Raw genomic sequence first — 26618 nt, 5'->3', positions numbered from 1 at the left:
CTCATGTAATTTTCTCTCTTTAACAAAGCCATAATAATAGTGTCAGAGGCAGCTTTCTAGTTAGTATGAGTAATGTGGTTGCTGTATTTTCTATTTTTATTTTAATATGCTTTTCCTGCTGTGGACTTTTTTTTCTTTTTTGGTTTTAAAAATAGCAGTGGAATAAGTGTGGTAATTTGAAGACTGGTGCACACTGCATCCTCTCTGGGATGCAATTCCAAAGGAAGGCAGTGCACAATAGGCGTTTCTTTCAGATTCCTTTGTGAAATAAATAGAATATTTGGAACACAGAAGACTGAAGATATTGGCTTATGGTCAGGTTAGCCCAGGCTTCAAAGAAATGGACATTTAAACAATAGAGTATCTATCCTATAGATTTTTGTCTCTAGGGTACCTGTTCGTAGTAAACCTGTTTATTTTATGGTGTGTTGATAAGACACAAAACGTTGAGTTAGGGACACACCTTCAGTCACTTTATTCACTTGCCTCTTTTTAAACGTATGCAACATCTTTAGGAATTTCAAATTAACAACAACAAAATACACTTGAATTTCCCTTGAAAGAGTAATTAAGAACTACTTGTTTCTGTGTCCTGTCATCTCTGCCAGAATTGGAGTTCATGCTGAGTATATTCCATTGAGTCAGCCGTCATTCCATCACCAGCCGGGATTGCTTTTCCACGTATTGACATGTGAGGGAATGTCTGCCTTGCAGTAGCCATGGGCTCGTGCCAGATTTTGAGATCCATAGGGGCAGTGCTGGGAGCTTTTCAATTCTGAATCAGAGATCCAATTCATAATAGCTGAGCCAGGGAAACCGGGTTGAAGCTGTGGCCAAAACCACGGTAAAAAACTTTTTTCCTTTTCCCTTTTTGCACTGGTTTATTGCTTTAAAATATGAGTGCCTCTATCCATTGATCCTCCAGTGACTTTACGTTGGATTCGAATTGTGGTCTCTTAGGTGAAAAGGTCAGTGTTTTATTCATTCAGCCACACATCGATGGAGATTAACTGAGAGCAGTACAAGACATTTGGATCCTGCCAGACCTAGGGCACCTGAAAGAAGTTTATTTCTTTCCTCCCTAGCCTTCACTATGCCTGCTGCAGAAGTGGATGGCCCTGTCTTCTGGGAATGGGGGAGGGTTTTGATTGGCTGTATGTTAACTGCCTCAAATCCATGGCCATAGGGTGAGTAAGAACCCCTGAGAATCAAATATGTCATCTATGTAGCATCACCTGATTTAGTGCTTTTCCTCAAGTCTGAGATGTCTCAAGGGGCCTTTTTTCCTTTGCAGCACTGATCTTTCAATGAGGTGCTAGTGTCTGTCCTGAGCAATAACAAGGAAAAACCATGAAGTGTGAACAGCTCTTATTAGGGGGGTAAATGTCATTAACGCCTTTGTAGCCTTCTCTGCAATCTGAATGCTCTTGTCAAGAGAGTGACTTACTGAGCCTCCTTTAAAATCATATAAATGGAATATAAGATGGTGAAGTTTTACATTTTAATTAAGCAAGGCCATTAGCTTCCTTTACTTATGCATTTTTGTAGTCAATTATGCTTGTATCCGATAGGGACAACCCTCTGAAACCTGCCTACAAAAATGATTTTAAGGATTTGAGAAATACTTCGTTTACTCCAAATCAAAATTTAGATAATTTTTGGTGTTTTGGGGAGCAGGTGCTTCTCCCTATTTTAATTTTATACGTAGAGAGACTCATATACTCAGGTACCCAGCCATAATAGGCATATTTCATATACAGTATGGGAAAACACTAGTATTTCAAGTTAATGAGTGGGTCAGTCTGAATTAATGAAAAGTCTGAAGCATGTAATGTTTAAATAATTTTATCATTTTCAATGCATAAATAGGATTGTTTTCCATCCATGAATTGTCTTTATGTAAAAGTTTAATATTTATTGAAAAAAGCTTTTTATATGCAAAAGATTTGCTTATGTAAACTTCTTCTGCAAGTTTGACATTTTCATTTTAATTTCTTGTCACTCTGGGTTGAGTTTTTGTGTTATAAGATAAAAACATGTTGAATAATTATATGGTGGTAGGGTCAGAGGTAAAAGAATATTGTCCTTTTTAGTATGCATATTAATTTTTTAATAAGGAAAAATGAATTGAGACATCTGGTTAAAACTTTGGGGAGGTAAATCTAGAAAACTTCTAGGCAAGTTAGAGGTGGTAAATGGAAATTGACCATATAATGCCTGTTATTACTAATTTAAGATGTATAACTTAAGGTGTTCTATTTGGTGTATAATACTTGTTTCTAATTTGATCTTCGATCCCTTTTTAAAAATCCCATTAGGTCACCATTTTCCTTTGTGTTGTATTTTTTTCCTATTTTGAAAGTTCAGGAAAATGTGTTCATTCAACAATATTTGCTTGAGTAGCTCCTATATTCAAATGGCAAAGAGATAGACACCATGCTTCTCTGTTACACTTCTCAGTTTGGTTGAGATTGGGGCTCAAGTTAAGCTACATGAAAGCAGAGGTCTTTAGTGGACATTTTCTAATGACTATATAAACATGACCTATAATTAGTACAATAATGAGTTCTATTTAAATAGACTTTGTGGACAAATTTCCAACTTTCCTGAAAAGTTAATGCCCTAAGAATTTTGAACATTCCCTGTCTTGATTGTACTATGAATTCAAACTCTGCAATTAAATGATTGACTAAAACAAAATTAATTTTCAACCCAGCTCCCACTTTTTGAACTAAAAACATTATTTTAGTTTGAATTAATGAGATTTTGCTGTCTTATGGAAAACCTATTAGATCCCAGATGTTAAATAGCAAAGAGGTATTTCCTTCTAATTCCTTACCTCATAAATGTTTTGACAAATTAATAAAAAAGTACTTTAAAAATTCCCTTTTCGTGAGAATCCAAAGATGATCATTTTTAACTCCATTAGGATCATTCTGCAAAAGCTACTCATGAAGTCACTCACTTAGAACAGGAAAATCTCCATGGAATTACTATTGTCAATGCCACTTGGGGAGCAGTTGGGCCAATTAAAATATAGATGTTTTATATCAAATATATTAAATACAGTACCTACTAAATTATGAACATCAAATTTGGAATTAGTTTATATTCCCTTTGTTAGTTTCCTTCACTCAGTGCATAGAATTTCAGTTCATCCGATTGCTTATTTGACTCATAAGTAATATATGTATATAATTAAGGACTTGTTAGTATGGTGCCCATAGGTTCTTCTTATGGAAAGTGGTCTTAGATTTGGTAGCACAGTAAAAAGGACCATCTGAAAGCACTATCTGCTTTGTTCTGTCTTTTCTCTATTTTCTACCTTACACCTGGATCCAGGCCGTTAATATAAATTATGATTTCTAAGGTTCACATTTTAAGATAACTTTGACAAAAAGATGTCTGGAATATCAGGATTATCAGAAATGTACAGTAAAACTTCATAAATGTTTTTCAAGACACCAGATGGAAGGAAGCTTTACTGCATTATATTTCCCATATGGAAAAGTATCTGGGACCTGAAAGAGGCACACCCTTGGAGGGGGAATGCTTCTTTAAAAGGAACTTTATAAAAGAATGCTATAGTATAGGGTTTTCATGCATGATTTATTCACTTGAGCATATTGCTTTGAAGCCCCAAATAGCATCCTGGGTATAAGTTGTGGTTTCCCAGACCTGCGAAGTTATCTGATGGTTTAAATTTCACAAACTTTTTAGATTTGGCTATGCCATAGGTCAAGTATGTCTTGCTATGAGTCTGGTTGCCATCTATTTTAGTCAGTGTTTAGCTTTTATTAAGATCGTTGGATTGGGTTACTTCAGGAAAAATAAGTAAACTTTTCTTTCATGTGTTATTTTATATTAATAGAAAGTCAAGATGGTAGAATTTAATTTTTTATTGAGATAAAATTGATGTAAGTATTATCTTTGTTTTAGGTGTACAACACAGGGATTTGACATTGTATACATTGCAAAATGATCACCACAAAAGCTTCATTTACCATCTATCATCATAAATTAAAATGCTGCTACTGACTATAGTCCCCTTGGCTGTACATTATGTCCCCATGACTTACTATTTTGTACTGAAAGTTTGTACTTCTTGATCCCCTTCACCCATTTTGCCTACCTTCTAACCCCACTCTCTTATGGAAACCACCAATCTTTTTATTTATGGGTCTGGGTTTTGTTTTGTTGTGTTTTGTTTTTTAGATTCCACATAGAAGTGAAATCATGCAGTATTTATCTTTCTCTGTATGAGTTGTTTCACATGGCATAATCTCCTCAAAGTCCATCCATGTTGTCAAAAATGGCAAAGTTCCATTCTTTTTTATGGTTGACTGGTATTCCATTTTGTATGTGTGTATATCCACACACCACCATTTATTTATTTATCCATTGATGGACACTTCAGTTTTTTCCATATCTTGGCCTATTATAAATAATGCTGCAGTGAATGTACAGGTAAATATATCTTTTCAAATTAGCATTTTTGTTTTCTTTGGCTAGATACCCAGTAATGGAATTGCTGGATTATGTGGTAGTTCTATATTAAATTTTTAAAGGAAGCTTGATAGTGTTTTCCATAGTGACTATACTAATTTATATCCATCAACAGTGTATGAGCCTTCCTTTTCTTCACATCTTCACCAACACTTGTTATTTCTTGGCTTTGATAATAGCCATTCTGATAGATAAAAGGTGAAATCTCATTATAGTTTTGATTTGCATTTCCCTGATGATTAGCGACGTTGAGGATTTTTTCCTTTTTTTTTTTCTTTTTGGAGCATTTTTTCATGTGCCTATTGCCATCTATATGTGTTCCTTGCTTTTTCATTTGTTGATGGTTTCCTTGGTTGTGCAGAAGTTTTTTAGCTTGATGTAGTCCTGTTTGTTTATTTTTGCTTTTGTGTCCCTTGCCTTTGGACTTAGATTTTTAAAAAATCGCTGAGAACAACCTATGTTTTTTTCCTATAGTTTCAGGTTTTACATTCAAATATTCAATCCATTGTGAGTTAATTTTTGTTTATGGTATAAGAAAGTGGTCCAGTTTCATTCTTTTGTATATAGCTGTCCAGTTTTCCCTAGCACAATTTATTGAAGGATCTGTCCTTTGCCCATTGTATATTCTTGCTTCCTCTGTCAAAAATTAACCAAATATAATGGGTTTATTTCTGGGCCCTCTATTCTCTTCTGTTGATCTATGTGTGTGTTTTTATGCCAAAACCATGCAGTTTTGATTACTGTAGCTTTATAGTATAGTTTGAAATCAGGGAGTGTGATGCCTCCAGCTTTATTCTTCTTTGCTAAGGTTACTTTGGATATTTGGTGTCTTTTGTGGTTCTATACAAATTTTAGAATTATTTGTTCCAGTTCTGTGAAAAACACCTTTAATATATTAATAAGGATTGCATTGAATCTATAGAATGTTTTGAGTAGTATGCCCATTTTCACAATATTAATTCCTCTAATCCATAAGCACAGACTATCTATTTATTTGCATCTTCTTCTGTTTCTTTCATCAATGTCTTAGAGTTTTCAGTGTGTAGATCTTTTACTTCCTCAATTAAATTTATTTCTAGGTATTTTGTTCTTTTTGATGTGATTGAAAGTGGAATTGTTTTCTTGGTTTCTCTTTCTCATAGTTTGTTATTAATATATAGAAATGTGACATTTTTATATTAATTTTATATCCTACAACTTTACTGAATTCATTTATTCTAATAATTTTTTTAGTGCAGTCTTTTGAGTTATCTATATAGTATCACATCATCTGCAAATAATAAGTTTTATTATTTCTTTCCCAATTTATATGTCTTTTATTTCTTTTTCTTGCCTAATTGCTCTGGTTAGGATATCCAGTATTATTTGGATAATATAATATCCTTGTCTTGTTCCTGATCATAGAGGAAAAACTTTTTCATTGAGTATGATACTAGCTATGGGTTTGTTATAAATGGACTTTATTATATTGAGGTACTTTTCCTTTATGTTTAAGAGTTTTTACCACAAATGAACGCTGAATTTTGTCAAATGCTTTTTCTGCATCTATTGAGATGCTCATATGATTTTTATCTCATTGTGTTAAGGTGGTACATCATGTTGATTGATTTATGGATGTCGAACCATCCTTACCCCTGGAATAAGTCCTACTTGATCATGGTGTCTGATCTTTTTAATGTATCATTGGATTTGGTTTGCAAAATTTGGGGAAGATTTTTGCATCTATTCAAAGAACCAGCTTTTAGTTTCATTGATCTTTTATATTGTGTTTATAGTCTCTATTTCATTTATTCCTTTCTTATCTTTATTATTTCCTTTCTTTTGCTAACCTTGGGCCTTTTTCTTTTTCTAGTTCCTTTAAATGTAAAGTTAAGTTGTTTGTTTGAGGATCTCTTGCTTCTTCAAGTAGGCCTGTGTTGCTGTGAACTCACTGCTTTTGCTCCATCACATAGATTTTTGGTATGTCATATTTCTGTTTTTATTTGTCTCTAGGTATTCTTTTAATTTTTCTTTTGATTTCTTCTATGATCCAGTAGTTGTTCAGTAACATGTTGTTTAGTCTCTATGCATTTGTAGTTTTTCTAGCTTTCTTCTTGTAACTGGTTTCTGGTTTTATACAATTGTGGTCAGAAAAGATGCTTAAGAGGGATTTCAGCCTTCTTGAGTTGATTGAGACTTGTTTTATGGACTTACACGTGATCTATCTTGGAGAAAGTTCCATGTGCACTTGAGATGCATGTGTGTTTGCTACTTTTGGATGGAATGTTTTGTATATATCTGTTAAGACCATCTGGTTTAATGTGTTGTTTAAAGCCAGTGTTTCCTTATTGATTTTCTGTCTGGATAATTTATCCATTGATGTAAGTGGGATATTAATGTTCCCTGCTATTGTATTGCTGTCATTTTCTCCCTTTAGATCTGGTTAATATTTGCTTTATACATTTTGATGCTCCTATAATGGGTGCATATATATTTATAAATGTCATATCTTCTTGTTGGGTTGACTCCTTTATGTAGTACCCCTCTTTGTCTTTTATACCAGTCTTTGTTTTAAAGTCTGATATGTTTTGTATGATATGAGTACAGTTACACCAGCTTTCTTTTCATTTCCATTTACATGAAATATCTTTTTCTATCCCTTCATTTTTAGTTTGCATATGTACTTCCTTCTGAAGTAAGTCTCTTGAAGGCTATATATAGATGTTTCTTTTTTTATTCTATTCAGCCACCCAATTGAAGAATTTAGTCCATTTACATTTAAAGTAATTATTGATAGCTATGTACTTATTACCATTTTGTTAACTGTTTTCTGGCTGGTTTTAGAGTTACTCTCTATTCTTTTCATCTTCTTTTTTTCTCTTCCCTGTTTGAATATTTTCTATAGTGTTATGTTTAAATTCCTTTCTCATCTTCTTTTGTGCATTTACTATAAGTTTTTGCTTTATGTTTACCATGAGGTGCACATATATATTCATATGTATATAATAGTCTATTTTAATTTGATAGCAACTTAAATTTGAACACATTCTAAAACTCTACATTTTTCCTATTACTTCCTCCATGTTTTGTGTTCTTTATATCATAGTTTACATCTTTTCTATTTTATGCATACCCTCGTTATTGTAGTTATAGTTAATTTTACTACTTTTGTCATTTAACCTTTATACAAGATGGTAGAATTTACACATTAGTGTTATGTAGTGGCAGTGGTAAGGTATTATTTTTCTATAGGGCTCTTTCATTTTTTGAGATATATACCTTATAATCATTTTAATTTAGTAAATATTACATAAATACTAAGGAGGGCTTGGAGGATCAGAGTTCTTTTTTTTTTTTTTAAAGATTTCATTTATTTATTTGTCAGAGAGAGAGAGTGAGCACACAAGCAGGTGAAGCAGCAGAGGGAGGGGAAAGCAGGCTCCCTGATGAGCAGGGAGCCCAATGTGGGACTCTATCCCAGGACCCTGCAATCATGACCTGAGCTGAAGGCAGATGCTCAACCCACTGAGCCACCCAGGTGTCCCTCAGAGTTCTTTTATTGCTGTCCACTTATTTATAGCAATACAGTGTTTAAGAGTAATGTGTGGATGTTAAGTATAAGAGCACTTTGTTCAGGTTTTGCAAATAATGCCACAGTGTTTTCTTTTTCTTTTTTTTTTTTTAAAGATTTTATTTATTTATTTGACAGAGAGAGATCACAAGTAGACAGAGAGGCAGGCAGAGAGAGAGAGAGAGAGAGAGAGAGAGAGAGGGAAGCAGGCTCCCCGCCGAGCAGAGAGCCCGATGCGGGGCTCGATCCCAGGACCCTGAGATCATGACCTGAGCCGAAGGCAGCGGCTTAACCCACTGAGCCACCCAGGTGCCCCGCCACAGTGTTTTCAATGAGATATAAAGAACCTGAATGTATTTATGCACTTAACAGTATCAGGCTTCTGTGATACATATTGAAAAATAGTGCTTATACTCATCACATATGTATTCTTTTTGAAATTACATTCACAGAATTAAAGCATATTTTCTTACAGAGTAAATGTATGAATAGTATATAAAGTTTTTGCTTTTTAGAGTAATTGAAAATCCTAAATAACTATGTTAAGTCTGGAACCTCTAAACATGTTCAGGATTATTTTTCTACTCAATAAAAGCTAATGTGTTTGATAGATGCTAGTATGTTAAGAGTCATCCTTTAAATACTTAGTTGTGATAAAAAATAATATACTAAATAGAGGGAATCCCTGCTGTATGTAACTGAACTGACCTTGGATGTACAATTCAGTGCATAAAACAGGTAATATAATTATGAAAATTGTTTTTGTTAATAATAATTTGGTCTAGAACAGAACCCCAAATTTGACTTAGAAAATGTTTCCAAATTTTTCTTATTTCTTCCCCAAATATATCTTTGGGAGAAAGAATAAAAATGTGATTCATCTTTTTTCATTTGATCTAGAGTATTAGCTTGAGTTAGAATTCTATGTGGTATTTATGGGATATAAACAGAGCTTTATTTAATGTTATAGTGGCTTTGAGTAGGGCATAATGACAAGACTCTGAGAGAAAAAGAGGAAATTTTTTTTTCTTCACGTCAAATAGGTTCTGAAATTTGTGCTTATGAAAAGAAAGGAAAACAGATGAACACAAAAAGAAAAGTCTGTGTTTTTGTGTTTTAAATTGTGAGGCCAGAAACACATATTTAAATATTTTTAAAAGTCCATATACCTCAGTTTATTAGTGTTTTTCTTTGAAAACCTTCTGCAGAAAAGAACATAGCCAGACTTCACAATGAGAATTTTGCATTGGGTATTTTAGATAGCCTTTATCTAAATCTCCTCATTATTTTGTACTTTTACACAATGTTGCATGCCTTTAAGAAAATCAGTAAGACTGAAATATGGAATAACTAGAAGAGCATTGGGAGAGTTTAGAAAGGTGGGATAGAACCAGAGGATGAAGGGCATTTATTGGCAGGTTGAAGAGTTTTATTTTATTGGACGTTGATTCTTTTGAAGTAAGTAATGAATGTATTGGTTATTCACGGCTGCATGACAAACCACTCCAAACTTTGTGGCTTAGAATGACCACCATTCTGTTTTTGTTCACAAGTCTGTGGGTGAGCTGGTACATTGGTGGATTGAGGAAGAAAGGTGGGGTCTTGTCTAAGATGGCCTTATTTATGCATCTGGCTGTCTGGTTGGCACTGGCTATTGGTTGGGGCAGTGGAAGTATCTGGGTGTCCTATCTCTTACCATTGAGCAGGTTAGCCCACTCTTGTTCACATGCAGATAATTTAGGGTTCTGAAGAGCAGCAGGAGAGGGAATGTCCACCAGTGCAAGCATTTTTAAGTGAATTTTGCTTCGTGTTTACTAGTATCCCATTGACCAAAACAGATCATGTAGCAAAGCTCAGAGCCAGAGTGGGAGTTGAGTACTTTAGGACATGCAAGGAAACCTGATCAATTTGGGAGCCAGGACTGTTATAATGGATCACCAGATTAGTGTCTTAGGAATCTCCATTTGGTCATGTTATCTGTGTGGAACAAGGAGGGTGGGGTCCTGAGCCAGACTGTCTAGTTGGGAAGCTATTGCAGTAGTTCAAGTAGAAGTAAGCCTGGCATTAGGTTAGTGTCAGGGAGATTAAATAGCAGGGTTAGATAAAAACCACTTCCTGACTAGATTCAGTAGGTGTGGGAGAGAGAAGGTGCTCCTAGATTGATTCCAGGATTCAGGGCTGGGTATGTGGGAATCCAGAGAACTGGTAGGGTTTTGGACCTGTTTATGTTTGCAGTAAACACAGGACATCTGTGCAACTTCTTAAACAATTCCTACTTCTCTGTCCAGAAACATTAATATGAAATGAGACTGCACCTTTAAATTTCTGGTTTTTTAACCTGTTGCTTTAAAATTCATGGCCTCTTCCCAGTGCTTTCTTTACTATCAGCCTTGCAAAGATGATTAAATGACAAGAAATGTTTCTTCTCTCTCTTTTTTTTTTTTTTTTAAAGCACTTGGGCAACTTTGCCTTAAACAAAAAGTCCAAAAGTTTGGATTTCCTAGTTTCATTTCCCAGAACTAAACATCTACCTTGGATTTTTGAGAACTTAGTATTTACACATGTTCCTTTGAGATTATTTTTATATTTAGAATTCTGTCAACTTAGATAAAAGTTAAAAATTTAGTGATACCACCATTCCTTTTTAAACCATTTTATGCTTCATGTTTCAGAGCCAGAGTATAGGAGTTTTACTTCTTTGTCAGTTATTCACTTCATAACCTGGAGTTTAACTCCGCCGAAGTGTGAATATTTTTTGAGGAAATAGTGTCTTGATTATTTATGAAAATATGTAAAAGCCATCTTCCTGTTAGGTGAATAGAAAATTAGTTTGGTCATGGTTTCCCTGTTCTTCAGAGACATGGATGGAGAACCATTTTTTTGTTAAGGGCATGTGACTTACCCACAAAAGAAAATAAGAGAAGCACTTGGAGAAAAAAACAACTTTAGTGTATGATTTGCTTCTGGAAGGAAAACACGAAGTATATCATTCAAATTAAGATGAGGGTACCTCAATTGTTATCTATAATAAGTAACAAATATATTTTAATTTTATATTATGATCAATTAAGGAAGAAGGGATAAAGGAAGAGAAAATGAAGAAGGGAAAGAGACAAGGATTTTTAAAAATGATGTTGTCATGATTTTTTTTTTTTGAAGCTTTTTGATTTTGCAACCATGGGTACAAATCAGATAAAATTAGGTTGCATCGTTAGTTAATCCATTCCTGAATTACTGTTGTGTGATTCTGACATTCATGGTAAGTCACAATATTGTAAAATCAGAACAAGAAGGCTTCCACAGTCTTAGATAAAGGAAGAAATATTCTCCTAATTCAGAGTGGAGGTTATGCCAGCCACTAGATGATAGAGTAACATGAACTTGTTAATTGGCTTTTGGGGTCCTTAGCACTAGAATCTTACAAAGGGATTTCACATGTACTGATTCATTTAATTTGGAGACCAACTGGATAGACAGGGAAAGTTTTATTAATTTTGTTTTATAGGTTATTAAGCTAAAACTTATACTTGATAATGGTGAAAAAGCCTAACAGTACCCTAAACTAAGTACTCAAGTTTGGATTGTCTGATACTATATCTAGAGTTCTTTGTATTGTATAATGTTTATCTTTAAATAATAATTATTTGTTTGGCCTAGGACTATTTTAAAAAGCACTTGAATAATTATTGATTTATTTGATAGTCACAATCAAAGTCTATCTGTGTATGTAGCTATGGATCTTTAAAAAGAGAAATCAGAGTTACATTTTTTATAGTTGCATTGAAATCTCCTATATTTCTCATAAGAATGGCTGTCTTAAAATTTGATTTTGAGACTGTGTTTCTCTCTAATAAAATTCACTTCTATAAAATTTTGCCATCTGCTATAGGAAGACCTATAAAGCATTCATTTTAACTCTAGTAATATTTATCCTGCCTTTCTTCTCTTTGTTGGCACTTGTAGGATTTCCTAATGGTTTGCTATTTAGTTTCAATATATTTCCTTTTAGTAGATGATTTACAAATAGCAGTAATGTTGAAAAATGTAATGTTTGTTTTAAGTTTTATAACTAGAGATTGAAAGAATGAGACTGTGGATGTAGCATGTAATACAAATAGACAGATTTTTATTCCTATCCAGATTTAGTTTTGAGAATATGGGTATTTGATTCATCCTGATTTTCATCTTAACAGATATTGCTACATGTTTAGCAAAAGTAATTTATCTCTATATTTTTCTTACATCTTAACACCTATAAGCTGTCTTTTCTTCATTGGCTTTGATTCAGAATTATTTTAGTCTTTTTTTATGGTTTATTCCCTAGGTGTATTTATATCATAATCAGTTGACAGTTTTTTTAAAAAACACAAAAAGAGTTACAATGGCTAGAATCTCATTTGCTAATTTATTATAAACACAGAATACTCCAGGCATTAAAAAAAAAAAAAAATGTGTTCCTGCGACTTAATCTTTGTGTTTGTTTCTAGAGGCTGTGCAGGATGTTTCCTGTCTGAGGCACAAACCGTATATTTCATTTGTCATATCTAATGTTTTTCATATCCGGAAATCATGCTCCATGTTATGTTTTACAAGGCTTCATAAAAATAAGTGATCCAGATAAAATTTATAGTTATTTTTAAAAATCTGTCGTAGCAAAATTATCTTCCTTTTCTTTCTTTCCTTCCCAAATGAGTACAGATAGGATTATGAAGTTTAAAAGAATGTCTGTTTTTAAATGAAGGCTAAATTTTGAAACTAGACAGTCATCTATTATTTAGAAGAAGCTGGATGTTGGTGTGTTGGAAAATGCTTTATAACTGCTCTCTAAATTATATTTAAAAAAAAGAAAGACCTGAATCACAGTGTTTGTTGATTCCTATGAGGAAAATATCCCACTATAGCTGATTTTAGCCGAACAGCACAAGTCACCGAACATAGGTTTGAGATGACAGGTGTAGTAACATGCTCTTATGCAGTATTTCTACATCCTAGATGTAAACAGAAGTACATTAAGGCACGGGTAATAGTAAAATGTGGTCAAATAATTAGAAATGATGACTTCTGAGTAGCTGTTGTCATTACTTTTAATAAATTTTCTTTAATTATGAGTTTATACAATTTAATTTTTAATAATGTCTATGTTTGACAACCAGCTTAAAAAATTCCTGAGCCTTTAACAGTTAGCTCCCAAGTACCGGTGAGAGCGGACTCTAGCATATCCCTCCATTTCCTGTGATTGGTAGGACTGGGAAGATAGGTCTGGTCTCTACCCTCCGTGGTGGAGGGTACCTAGTGTTGTCTGTGTGTCCAGGGAGGAAGGGCAGCCATTTTATCTTTTAGCTTGAACTACTGAACAACACCTGGTCCCATAAATATTGATATTTATATTAATACAAACTTGAATGGAAATAAAATACTAGAGTATCTTAATAAAAGGGCTGGAAAGAATTTAAGATTTTCATTGCAAGCATTATTCTTATTCTTTCTTTTTCTGTTTCTGTGTCTCTTGGCCTTCACATACCTCTCAGTTAAATTTTAAAGGGGGAAAAGTTCGATCTCAACTTCCCATTTAGCAGATTCTATAGTTAGTACCTCCAGAAGCCATTCCAAGAGCAAGGGTATGCTATTTACATTAGTTTTTCTCAATAGGACACATTGATAATGTGTAACATGAACTAGTAGCTTGTTCTTACAAAGGCACATAGACTGGAATATTTGTAAATTGTTAATATACATTACCAACTAAGGTAATAAAATGAGCAGCATCCAATTTAAAGAATCTGTTGCAACTTATGGCAGGGTTTGAAATGCATTTTGTCAAACTTTCTTGTTACTTAAAGACAGAATGCGTTTCCTCATGTATTGCTATTGGCAGCTTTTATAGAGATGATATTACTCAAGTATTTTGAATAAAATGATATGTTAAAATATAATTGATTTCTTTGGGGGAATACAAGAGATCTCTAGACAAGTTCATTTAGATAGCTTGGCAAAACTGCTGGTGAGCACGGTTTAAGAAGAAAAATTAGGTGTATTTTGTGTATAACCCTTTGAGTATTAATTCTGACCAGATCACACTGTAAATAATGTTAACTGTCATAAAATAAACACAGCCGGGGTTTGCACCATATGTTTTATAATTATTTTTTGCAGCTTCTTTTTTTTGTTGTTTGTTTTTACTGAAATGGAACCCACTGATAGCTCTGTGAAGTTATGTTTATATAAAAGTAAATTACACTTGTACTTTAGAAAACTTGGCTTCCCAAGCCAGTGTCTCTAGGCAGTTTTTGTTTAAAAAAAAAAAATTAAATGAAAGAAAAGCTTTTCTCTTCTTTCTTTCTGCTATTTTTGCTATTTCCTCAGACACATGGTCTCAAACAGAAATCTGCTCTAACGTCTTTATGCCAGTTTCTTGTTTTTGTACTTGTGAAGGCGATGCCTTTGGAATGCCACCCAGAGGAGGGAATCGCTTAACCACTGAACTCACAGAGGGTGTTTGGCTTAAGTAGCCCTGGAGTGGCCTTTCAGACTGAGGCTACTGTGGTCTCCTAGTTTGTTTTTGTTTTTTACCTTCCTGCCTGTGAGTGTTTTAACACTGTCAGAAGTAAAGCTCAAAGCTCCCTTGGAACATTGAGGTAATTTTTAAAAGTGTTATTATTTTCATAATCACCTCTCCTCTTGATCTCAGGGGAGGCTGGGAACCCTTGATTGTCTTTAATAGAGCATATGAAACTGATAGTGCCAGTGGGAGGTGGGTGGCGAGTTTCGTCATGTGCCAGCCTCCCCCGACCCCTCCCTGCCCATTGCTCCATATGTCTCTTGGCAGATCTGACAGTAGCCATAATTACCAGGCACTATGAGCCCCGACTGCAGAACTGTTTCTGCATGACACCTGTCCAACTCTTGCTCTGTTCCTGCATCTTCTCGTGCCTCGGCTTGCTGGCCCGCCTCTCGTCAGAGCAACAGTCTGCTGTTAGTGAACTCATCTCTCTTCTCGTCAGATTCTCAGACACCAGAAGTTCTGCCCACACAGTTTGCAACATACACCATGCTTTTTGTTGCAGCCTTTCACACAGTAGGCATTTCATAGACTTTGGGGAATGAATGAAGGCAGGCAGTCCTCTTGGTGTGATGGTTTCCATTTGCCCTATGTGAAGTGCCTTTCCCACTCTTGACAGATGTGCTTAGCACAGTGTAATCTTTTCTGTAAAAGCTCATCTTGATCATCACCTTCTTTTCTAGACAGGGAAAAGGTTGCTTAGTTTTCAGAGATGCCTGAGAAAAACACCCTAGGGAATCCCAGTTGACTTTCATAGTGCTTAGTATAGTGCTTAGTGCTTTACCTTTTCTGTTGGAAGTGGGATGGGGGCTGGGAGGGGGAAAGGAGTAGAGAAATGGACAGAGATTTTTGGAATTTTTGTTCCAGAATGTTTCAGTAAGGTACATTGTAAATGCATCTTGTAGGTGGAAGAAAACTTGAAGATGAAGCCATATTCGTTCAGTTAGAATACCTGCGAAGAGAAGAATTATAGCCAAAGAAAAGATGCACGAGTAACACCACTTCAGTGGTTCATGCCTGTACACAGTCAACCTTAGAAATGCTTTAAAAAATCTACTTTTGAGGGAGAGTCACAGAATTTGGGTTTGGGTGTTTTATTTTGTTTTGTTTTTAATGGAATAATTGTCAGGTATTTCTAGAAAGTCAGATCAAGTATAAGCCTTTCTTAGAAACTTTGGCAGTCTGTTTTATAAATGTTGTACATAAAAATTATCTAACTTACAGAATTTTACTTCACTATACAGTTGGTAATTATCTTCTTTATAAATATTTGACTAAACCCTTTTTCCTCAATAGTGACCAAAGAGATGATAGAGTTAGGTAAGATAATTTGGAGAAATGTCAAAAATATATCAGAGCCTCTTTTTAAATATGTGTTTGCTTGTGAAAGTACTACAGGTTTGACATAGAAACTCAAACATTGCTGTAATATATAACTGAAAGAATGAAAGCTGTCCCTAGCCCCTTCTCCCAGAGATAACCCCCATCTTAACTATTTGGTGTACAGGCCATGTATTTCCACGCAAATCTAGTACTAATTAATTGTTCTTATTTTAATGATAATGGTTCCTTCTGTATATATTTTCTTATAGCTTCCTGTTTAAAATTTTAATGATACAGCCTAGTCTTTGTGACAGACCAATAAATGGGCTGCTTTCTGCTATCCCGTCCCCCAGGTATTCATGTTACATAGCTGGACCCTATGATGTTACTTTGTTTGGGAAAAGGTCCTTTACAGATGTGATTAAGGATCTGGAGAATGTAATCTCGGGTTATCTGAGTGGGCCTAGACACCATCATAGGCAGAGAGAAAGGGGCAGAGAGAGATTAGAGACAGATATGCAGAGGGGAAGACATCCCCAGGAGAAGGGGAAGTGAAGACGGAGGCAGAGGTTGGAGTGATGGGCCTGTAAGCAAAGGACTGCCAGCAGCCAATGGACGCCAGGAGAGAGGCAAGGAACAGTCTGTCTCCCAGAGCCTCTGAAGGGAGCACAGTCCTGCCAACATCTCGATTTGTGACTTCTAGCCACCGGAGATGTGAGAAAATAAATTTTTATTCTTTCAAATCATAAGGTTGTGGTAGTATTTTACAGCAGCTCTTGGAATCAAATCCAAGCCTCTTTCCATGTTGGTATATATGGATGTCCCATTCTTTTTAACCTCCTTGTATTTCTCTGTTGTATGGATGCACTGTAATTTATTTAATCTTTTACTTAAAGATGTTTGGGTTATTTTTTTTAAAGATTTATTTATTTGACAGAGAGAGAGAGAGAGAGAGCACAAGTAGACAGAGAGGCAGTCAGAGAGAGAGGGGGAAGCAGGCTCCCTGCTGAGCAGAGAGCCCGATGAGGGGCTCGATCCCAGGACCCTGAGATCATGACCTGAGCCAAAGGCAGAGGCTTTAATGCACTGAGTCCCTGTTTGGGTTATTTTTAATGTTTTGACCTTACAGACATTGTTTTAGCGAATATTCTTGTATGTATGTGTTACTGCACTTGTTAGGGTGTTTATGGAATGAATATGTGGAGATGGAATTGTCAGGTCAATAAGTAAGTACTTCTAAAACAATTAATAGTTAAGTAGGTAATATAAACACATAGATATTCCCTGCCACCCAGCTGCTCAGTTATACTCCTCAGATGCACTCCCTCTGATTATCTGCTTGTATTTGTATATCCTTAGAGAGATAGTCCATAAATGTGTGCCTATAAATATTATTTTTCTTTCTTTACACAAATAATGAATAGTATACACACTTTGGGCATTGCATTCCTTTTTTTCTTCTACTTAACAGTTATCATGGGGAGAAGGTAAAAGTAGTTGTATTTATGGCAGTTATTTACTGGGCGTGTCCTATGTGTTTTCTAAAAACTTTGTCTTAATTTATACTCCAGTAACAATATAGGACTTCAGTTGTTTTCTAAAATGAGACCAGTCTCTAAATATCACTTTTTTCTCTTTATTTTTTTCTTTTCCTTCTCTTGACAGCTTCTATTTAGTAGTAGTTGAAAAATACATAAGGCCATAGGAATTTTCAGATCCTTAGAAAGGAAAATACAAAAATTTGTTGAGGATATTTGTTCTCGTAGATTTTCAGCTCAAAATATATTGAGCTTCCAGGCTTTTCAGAACATTGAGTTGAGAAGAGTAACTTCCACTCTTGATTTTCTTAATACATGAGGTAGTTTCCATACTGTCCACTTAGTTTATGTTCCAGAGTCATGGTGGAATAGCATGAATAATATTAGTTCAGGCAAAGGTGGCAGGTGCCATGTTTATTCATATACAAAATACAATAGTCATATATAAAATTTAGAAAATCTTATTTTCTAAACCAAAGTGCTATACTTTCTTTTTCTCATTGGTTGGTCCCCCTCCCCCTCCAATTTTGCCATTCTAATACAACGCTTCAATCTCCCCTTTTTCCCAACTTCAGTTTACTCTTGAAAATACAGGATGCATTTGGCATCTGTTTGGTTCCTAAAGCCCTCAGGAAAAATTATAAAGCTGTTCTTGCAAATTCATCATTATTATTAAGAACAGTAATTCACAACATGGTTATCTCAGCCTTTCTCCACCTTTTATCTGAGTTCCGGGATGACATTGCCTTCCCAGGCAAGCCAGTATTCCGAAGTCTCATCTCTCCCACTTTAATTTATAGCGATGCATTGCATTTGGGTGACAGGCAGTTGTTCGTGCTTGAATAACCCAGGATTTGAATTCTATAGTTTGTGGCATCCATGTAATGCTTAGCAGTAGGTACAGCTGTTAACTATTCGCTTATAAATAATCTTCTTCCCTTCTGAACCTGTCTCCCAGGTAGTGTACCTGTCACCATTAATAACTCTTTGGCAGCTCCCTGGTGATTTGACCCATCAGTTGTCTTTCACCGAGGAGTGGTACTCTGGCCTACTGTTGAAGCTTATGTAGGTTCCTTGAGCTCTTCAGTCACCCCAGCAGCTGTATTGTGGCAAGTCCCTTGACTTCAGGGAAGTTGTGATTTGGGGCTTCACAGGCAAGCAACTGAACACCTCATACAACTTGACAAAGGTAGCACTGCATTTGGGGCCATAGATGATAAAACCTCCCTCTTAGACCCCATAGCAGGGTAACAGGTATAGGTGAGAGAGTGGGAGATGGGTGGTAAAGAGGACCGACAGCAAGTTTCTGTCTCTTTGATGCTGCACCTGCACCTAGGTGTTACAGTGTCCTCCTCCATCCTCTGATGCTTGCAGACTTGGGACTGTGACTTGATCTGGTTAGTGCACCCATCGGTGTGGCACCCTGCCTGTAGCCAAAGCTTAAGAGTGAGAGGCTAGAGCTATAAACTAGAGGACAGGAACTGCCCCCTCAGAAGTTCTTTGGCAGTTTTGTGGTTCCTCTGTTTAGACATGTGTTCTTTGCCTCCCCTATCTCTGCCTGAAATGGGCTGCTTCCAGAGTTCTCTGGGTTAATTCCTACCTATCTGTAGGTCTCAACTTAGACGTCACTTTTCTAGGAAATTGCTGTTCTTCTCCATGTTCATTGTTGGCTGTATCACCTCAAATGCCCTCATGGCAATTTTTATTTACAGTAATTGTCCATTTGTCTGTTTTTTCTCCTAGATTGTAAGTTCTTTAATGGGTGGTTCTTAGTGTTATTTGCTATATGCATGTTCTGAGTACATCATAGAATCTCAATAAATTAATGTTAAGAGAATGAAAGAGAGTTTTTTGAACTCATTTTCCTTTGGCACATCATGGTCCTATCAAGGGGGAGTTCCAGCAATAAATTGTGGGCGTATACTGTCTACCATACACTAAGCTGGTACCATGATACAGCTAGGAAAACATTTTGATTACTTATTGCCCTTTTAGTGAGTGACTAATGTCATATGCTTCTTTGATAATATGTCTTGGCAGTACAGGATAGTTCAGACACGGCTCAGGAAATGGCAGAGAGTAAGGTGTCACAAAGCAAAAAAGCTTTAAAAAAGTGCTCCCAGTATTTGTGAACACAGACTATGATTTTAAAATAAATCCTCCAAGGAGGTAAATCAATTAGGCATTATATCGGTTAGGATTTCATTTGGAAATGGATTCACCCTCCAGATGATCTTTGCTATTCTCATCTCACTGAGCGTAATGAAATAGAAAATGATCAGATTTATAATACCCAGAACAATGCCATAATATATAGGCATTTATATAATTTGGTGTAGAAATGCACACACACACACACACACACACACATAGACATCCCATATATACATGTTATTTTTATGTATGTACTTACTATAATTAAAAGCAATAGCAATCTGAAAAGACCAAAAAGAGTGAGAATCTTAAATTTTCAGGAAGTCTCAGAAACACACAACAACCCAGAATGAAATCTTTTAATTTACTTTCATAAGAGCAAGGGCAACTATACATATAACAACTTGGGTTCTCTGGCAGATACAGTAACAGAAAATATTAAGATAAATAAAAAGGTATTTAGTTACAAGTTCAAGAATGACTGACCCTGATTCTGCTATAGAAAATATATTTTAAAAGTAATAACATATTTTAAAGAGAAATAGATACCATTAGTTAAAAGTAATAAATTATTCAGAAGATCGTATAGTTGAAAGTAAGTCTTTGATATTGGGATATGGTTCTGGAAATAGTCTATGCATATAAAGTATACATATGCTCCTATTTGTTTCATAAAAATGGTGAGGGAGGATACAATGAGCACATTATTCTGTACTTTTCATTTTTCACGTAATAATATATCTTGTAAACAATTTCGTATCAACACATAAAGAGCCACCTCATTCTTTTTTAACAGCTGCATCGTATGGATGTATCATAATTTATGTGCCTATTCCCTCAACCACTTAGGTGTTGAAACAAATTTTTTGAACTTTGGCATTCTATAGGTGGGGGGATAAATAATGATGCATTGTTTTAATTTGTATCTCTCCTAATGATACAAGGTTCATTTCTGTTTCTATTTTTCCAAAATGTCTTTTCAAGTTCTTTATACATTTCTAATTTCATTGTAAACCCTTTTTCTTATTCATTTCTAGCACTTTTTTAATGTCTTAAGGAAATTAGCCTGTAGTCTATTTATGTTGCAAATTTATCTGTTCCTAGTGGATCTTTAGCTCTTTACTCTGCTTTTGCTTTTGTTTTTCATTTGATTTTGCCTTGCAGGTTTTTTGTTTTTGTGTTAGGTTTCATGTGCTTTTATTAGCCTTGGATTGGCTTCGGATTTTTTAATAAAACTTAGAAAAGATCTTCCAATTTTCAGGACAACTGAAACAGTTCCTGTGATCTCCTAGTATTTTTATGTTGTGTTTATATTCAGTGAGTTTCCATCTTACTGAATACAATTGTCCAGCCAGAATTTTTAAGTTCTTGAGGTAGTGAAAGTATGTTATATGTGGGTTATCTATTTTTTTTCATCCACTGGGGTATTATTTTAATGGCATTTGGTTATTTAAAGCGTACAATACATTTTCAAATGATTATGACACATACAAACAACAGAGTCCTAATTATCAAATGTGTTATTTAATTTAAACCTTTAATAATTTTTATGTACAGTAATGAGCATGTATTTAGAATAAGAAATCAACCCCCAAACCAAAGTCATTACAGTCATGGAGATTCAGGCCTTTTTCTTCTGATACCTTCTTAGGGGATTTACCAGAAATGCGTGCATAGAAATCTTTCCTGATTGCAACCTAGCTTCTCTTCTCATCTAGAATGTTCTACAACTCCCTGAAACTAAGGTCCTGGGCAAATGAGGGACCTGAGGCTTAAGCCTCATTAGCTCTCTGGTGAATCTGCTTCTGAGTGTCTGGCCATTGATCATTGTCTGTGCTTCATTATGAATTCCTGAGTCATTAGCACTCATAGTGATCAGTCTCAGGATTAACTGCCTTGAAGGGGTTATCAGCTTGCTTCCTACTGGCTTCGTTCTCATTGTATTTAATATTATTGTCTTTATCTTGATTCACTTCTCTTACTGTGCGTGGTGTTCTTACCTCAAGTGCTCACAAAGTGATAAGGAGAAAAGGAAGAGATTGAAGAAGCAGCTTAATGCACAGTACAACATATAGTAGTGCTTTATGGGGGGGGGTTCTTTCGGTTTTTAGGGGAAGCTAACACCAGAGTTGTTAAGATAGTATAGTGGTTAGATCTCTTGAATTTTTTTCTGTTTTGCTAGAAAGTTTATACATGTCTTGTCTTTTGTCATATATTGAAGAGGATCTTACAGGATTTGTCCTCACAGTTGCTTTCCCAAGCAACTTTATCTTTTAACCTGACGTGACTTAAGTCTTTTAAAAACAAAACGTTTCCATGTTGTATATGTAAATGGAGTCACTCATTTACATATACAATGTTACTGCTTTGAGAACAGGCAAGTAGACACTGAAAAAAAGAAAAATCAATGCCCATGTTTTCTCATATCAGCTCTGCTTTCCCGTTTCTTTTTACTTTTTCTCCTGATCAAGAGAATAATTAAATGATGAGCTGAGAGTGATAGCTTTTGCTATGAGGCACACTCACTTTTATTTCCCCTTATGGTTTTAGGCTTGATAGGTGACTTTATACTTTTCTGGGCAGCTGGGGGTTAAAAGCAAATTGGTGGTTTCAAGTTTTGGCATTTTTCAGCTGCTCCTCAGGAGAATGCAAAGTGCCTGTGGAGTGGATCCAAACCAGTGGATGTTTAAGAGAAAGAAAAAAAAAATATTTGCTGCAGAACGTTCTTATATGACTTAGTTGCCTTCTGTTGCATTAAACGAACTGAAAGAGGAATAATGTCCTGCTTTATAGTTTTTAACATTAAAACTCTTTTTAAAAATCCCAAACCCTAAAAAACATGAAATGACCTTCAGGCCTGTTGGCTCCCACTGTTTAGTTTATCAAGTCTCTGTCACACCCTTCCCCTACATGTAAAAAATCCAGAGGGAAGTGTGAAAAGCATCAGAAAGTCCCCTTTATGCCAGTTCAGGCTTTTAGTCGTTTGCCAGCACCTTCATCTCTTCATATGTTTCTAGCTAAGGTCTAACATGGAACAAAAACCCGACAGCAATGGAGACCAGATGCCGGTATTTCTTCTCTGTCACTTGGCTGCTGAGCAGATGGAATTTATATCAATCGGGCATGCTAGGAGGAAGAGGCCGTGGCAGCCAACATGTGGAACTGGGGCTGAGTGACATTTCTGCTAATGTTTTGTCCTTGTAGAACATTATGCTTCCTCTTTGCTTATGAGCTGTGGTTTTCCTGACTCAGATGAGGTTCCAGCTCCAGCTGGAATGGCTGTCGCTCTTCCCTTCTCCCCCTGCCCCCCTTTATGGGGAGTGCTAGGAGCTATGGAGGAGTAGTAGGGCCTGCACAATGGAGCTCTTTATTAAAATACCTGACATCTGCGTGCAATGCAGCAAAATCATCTTAGCTCAAGCAGAGGAATGCGCCAGGCATTACTAGTCACTTTTTGTCTAGGGCTGTGTGCTTTTTTGATTTATATAATGAGTGAATGCCTCTGGCAAAAGAGGACGTGGAGCATGTTATTGGATGGGAGGGAACTTGATAATTTTTCCAAGAAACATTGTCACAGACAGGCCTAAAATACAAGTATTTAAAAGCAGTTGTAGCCATCGCATGGATTTCTTGCTGTGGTTTAAAAATGTTGGCTCGATACGCCCCCTCCCCCAACTTAAGGTAAGATCAGAAAGTTTAAAAATCCACTTAAACATGATAGTTCTAATGTTGTTGTCTACTATCAGTAAGAAGTCTCACTTTTAAGAAATCTCATGTTATAAAGAATCTCCATAAGGAAGACCTAAAATGCACATTGTGAAAAACAAAGGTACACACACACACACACACACACGCACAGGCACACACACACACGCACAGGCACACACACACACACACAAACAGTTGGTGAGTTTTGAATTCTAGTCCCCTCCCTCAGACAAGTACATTACCCTTTCATATTACCCGTTTACATTAGCCTATTCATGGCACGTGTATAAGAAACTGACAAGTGAATGTGTTATTTCAGACAACGCTGATGTGGTCATGAAATTACTGCTTACACGGCAAAATCATCAGCTACTTCCCCATTACTATAGAGTCAAATCCCTTATTTCTTTGTGGAAATGTGATTTGAGGTTATGATTTGGTTGCTAAGAGATTCAGGGAAGGACACCAGGCAAGGGACTTGGAGAGAGATGGAGCCTCTCTCTTACTTTGTCCCTTGTTTTCAAACAGCAGCTTCTAGCCAGTATCTTCCAAATATATGGTCATATATGCCCTATCTTGAGTTTCTAGAAATCTCCCAGGGAGACCTGGCCATTTCTTTGCCTTCAAGAAACTTAAACTCTAACCCTTTGGCACTTTGTTTTTAATGATTCTCCTAATGATTTAATGAGTTGGTCCTTGTGTCTCACTGCTCCCAGTGCTGCTGATGGCCCTACAACTACATTGGGGTTGAAGTAAATCCATGTAGATTGGGTAGAGGCTGGGGTAAAATACTAATAATGAGTATTTTAGAGAGAATCCCAATTTAGTCTTTCTTAGAGAAAATTCCTCAAAATACTGTGGAGCCTCTATTTTTCTCTGATATTTTCTTACCTATGCTTGCACCACCCCAACCACAGGACTTCAGAGATATAAAGTTGTTTAAGTAGCCTGGTGTAAGGAACCCATAATTATACAGCATACGCCTGTAGTGCACGGATGTACTCTGGAATCTGGAGACACACAATACAACTATCCCTAAGTGTACGAACTTTAGCTATCTGTACTGAGAAATGAAATCAGTTCAAATAAATTATTTAGATTGTGCTATTTGGTTGAAAGGAATCTCCCTTTGTCTATACTGTCTCGTGCTATTCAGATAATGTTACATGTCTTGCTTTCCAAATTCTTGCCTTTTAAACCATGTTTGTCCAAATGCAGGAACAAGACAGATAGTGAGAAATGCCTTTACACTCAACTCCATATGATATTCCAGAGGAATGGGAATCTCTAACTCTTCGTTCAAGTTGAACTTACACCAGTTCTTTTCTTGTTCAATTTTATACTTAACCTTTTATGCTTTTTCAATCTTCAGCTGCTTTTTTGTTCAAGATTTTCTTTTCTTGCTTCTTTCCTCCTTCCTCAGAATCATTCACATCATAGAGCATAGACTTAATGTGTTCCCTTTCCTGTGACCCTTAAGTCAGGAATGCTTCAAGCTGGAAGAACCCAAGCATCTTCCAGAGGTGATATTTTTAGGGTGGGAATGAATGGTCAAGATCCCGCTAAGATTTCAGGCATGGGAGATGCTTTCTCATGGGCCTTTCGAACTCATATGCATGAACAGATTTACCAGGAAGGGAAAGGAACTGACTTCATCCTGTAGAAGATTATAGTAGCCATAATCTATGGATGTCTGTCCTTTAGACTTCCTCAAGAAGGACCCTTGAAGATAATTTATTCCTTGGATTTTTGTCTCAGGGATTTGTAGCATCAGCCCCTCCCTTATCTCATGGATATGGTCATCTGGCCTCTTCCTACCTGGAAGGACACTAGGCACAGTCTTTGGTATGATGTGTCCAAGTCTAATTCTGTCTCTTCCCAGATGTATGAATTTGAGCAAAATTACTTAACATAAATGAACCTCTTTTCCCTTCTGTAAAATATAGATGATAATGTCTATAATACAGGGCTGCAAAAAACAAAAAAAGGAAGCTAATGGTAGCTGAGTGCCTGGCACAAAGTAAGAACTTCACAAGTGGCAGCCACTGTTGGCATTGTTGTTAAGAGCCACGGCAGTCTGGGCAAGCCTTCAGACTGTTGACTTTATGCTGGCTTGCTTAACAGCAAGCCCCATTCTACCTAGAACATGGTGCCTCTTGAGGCTACCTGCTTCCATTAGGCTCCCAAAGCCAGAAGTTCTCTGAGATAGAAGGTTGCCCATGCCTGTCCAAAGAGACACTCTTGGAATCCATACATCCTAAGAGGAAGTTCTCTCCTAAGTTTGTTACCAAGGATGATTTGCAGCAAAAGTTCCAACCTACTAGAAAGGGCAAGTTCCTGTCTTTTGAGACTTTACACTGGAATCTTCAGAGTCCTTATCTCTTGCCTTTGATTGCTTCAACTGGGGCTTTGCCTCAGAATCACCCCCCCTGATTACCTATCCTTCCCTTGTTGGTTACATAATGCACTGGAATTTATTATGCAAATGAAGGTCACACCTCTGAGAGACTAAGAGATCCTAGTCACTACTCTCTATTGCAATTTAATGGCAGTTGAGAGAGAGGGCAGCAAAGGGAGCATTTAAAAGAAATTGAGCAGAGCTCTCGCTTGTGTCTCTTTAAGATTAATCTACAACTCTGGCAAGCATGCCCTCTCTTCTTAGCATAAGGACATGCTAGTAATGCAACCGGGTTTTTTCTTGTTTGATCCATCAAGCTATGTGATAGAGACATTTGTTTTCTAGTTTTGTCAAAATACATGACTTCTTTACCATTTTATCTTAAGTCTCGTGTAACAGATTATAGGAGAATAAGATGAATAGTAGTAAAGTGGGACATTGCCCTTATGCATAAGAGGTTGTTTTTTTGTTTTTTATTATAATAGTTTTAAAAAGAATTAAAACTACACAGAAGTCTATATAGTAGACAATGAATAAATTATACTCTTCTATTGCTCTTCCTTCTCAAGTTTCACTCTTGTGAAGTAATTGGCGGGCCCTAAGAACCAGTTTGTTGGTGTTCCTTCCAGACCAGTCAGCGTTTAAAAGGATTTGGTAGAAATCCTGGGGTGAGATATTTATGCCAAATGCTATTTTGAATTGGTCTCGGTCAGTGATTGAGAATTATGCAATTATTCAATACACTGATCAGCTTAGAAAACTTAGTACTTACTGTGTGACTCCTCCATCCCCTTTTGAGATCAAAATTTATATGGTTACATTAAGCCTATAGTTCACTTTGTTTATATAAACACCCTAGACTGACTTTCTTTCAAAAACGAA

The 26618-nt window shown here is 36.0% G+C and overlaps 1 protein-coding gene across 38 annotated transcripts in view; it reads left to right on the top strand.

The window, feature by feature from the left end:
* Window positions 1–26618, top strand: part of BNC2 (basonuclin 2) — a 428074-nt gene that overhangs the window by 312744 nt on the left and 88712 nt on the right. Inside the window, exon 1 of one of the 38 annotated variants that reach the window (XM_047699794.1) lies at window positions 11042–11062. The exons of the other annotated variants lie outside the window; for them this stretch is intronic. Coding sequence (XP_047555750.1) covers window positions 11057–11062 — 6 coding nt within the window. The 5' untranslated portion in view covers window positions 11042–11056. Of the gene's footprint in view, window positions 1–11041; window positions 11063–26618 lie in introns of those variants that run through there. 38 annotated transcript variants of the gene reach the window in all.

This window comes from Lutra lutra, chromosome 13 (assembly GCF_902655055.1).
Source record: "Lutra lutra chromosome 13, mLutLut1.2, whole genome shotgun sequence".
In the NCBI taxonomy this organism is placed as follows: Eukaryota; Metazoa; Chordata; class Mammalia; order Carnivora; family Mustelidae; genus Lutra; species Lutra lutra.
This window is presented reverse-complemented; position numbering and strand designations above follow the sequence as displayed.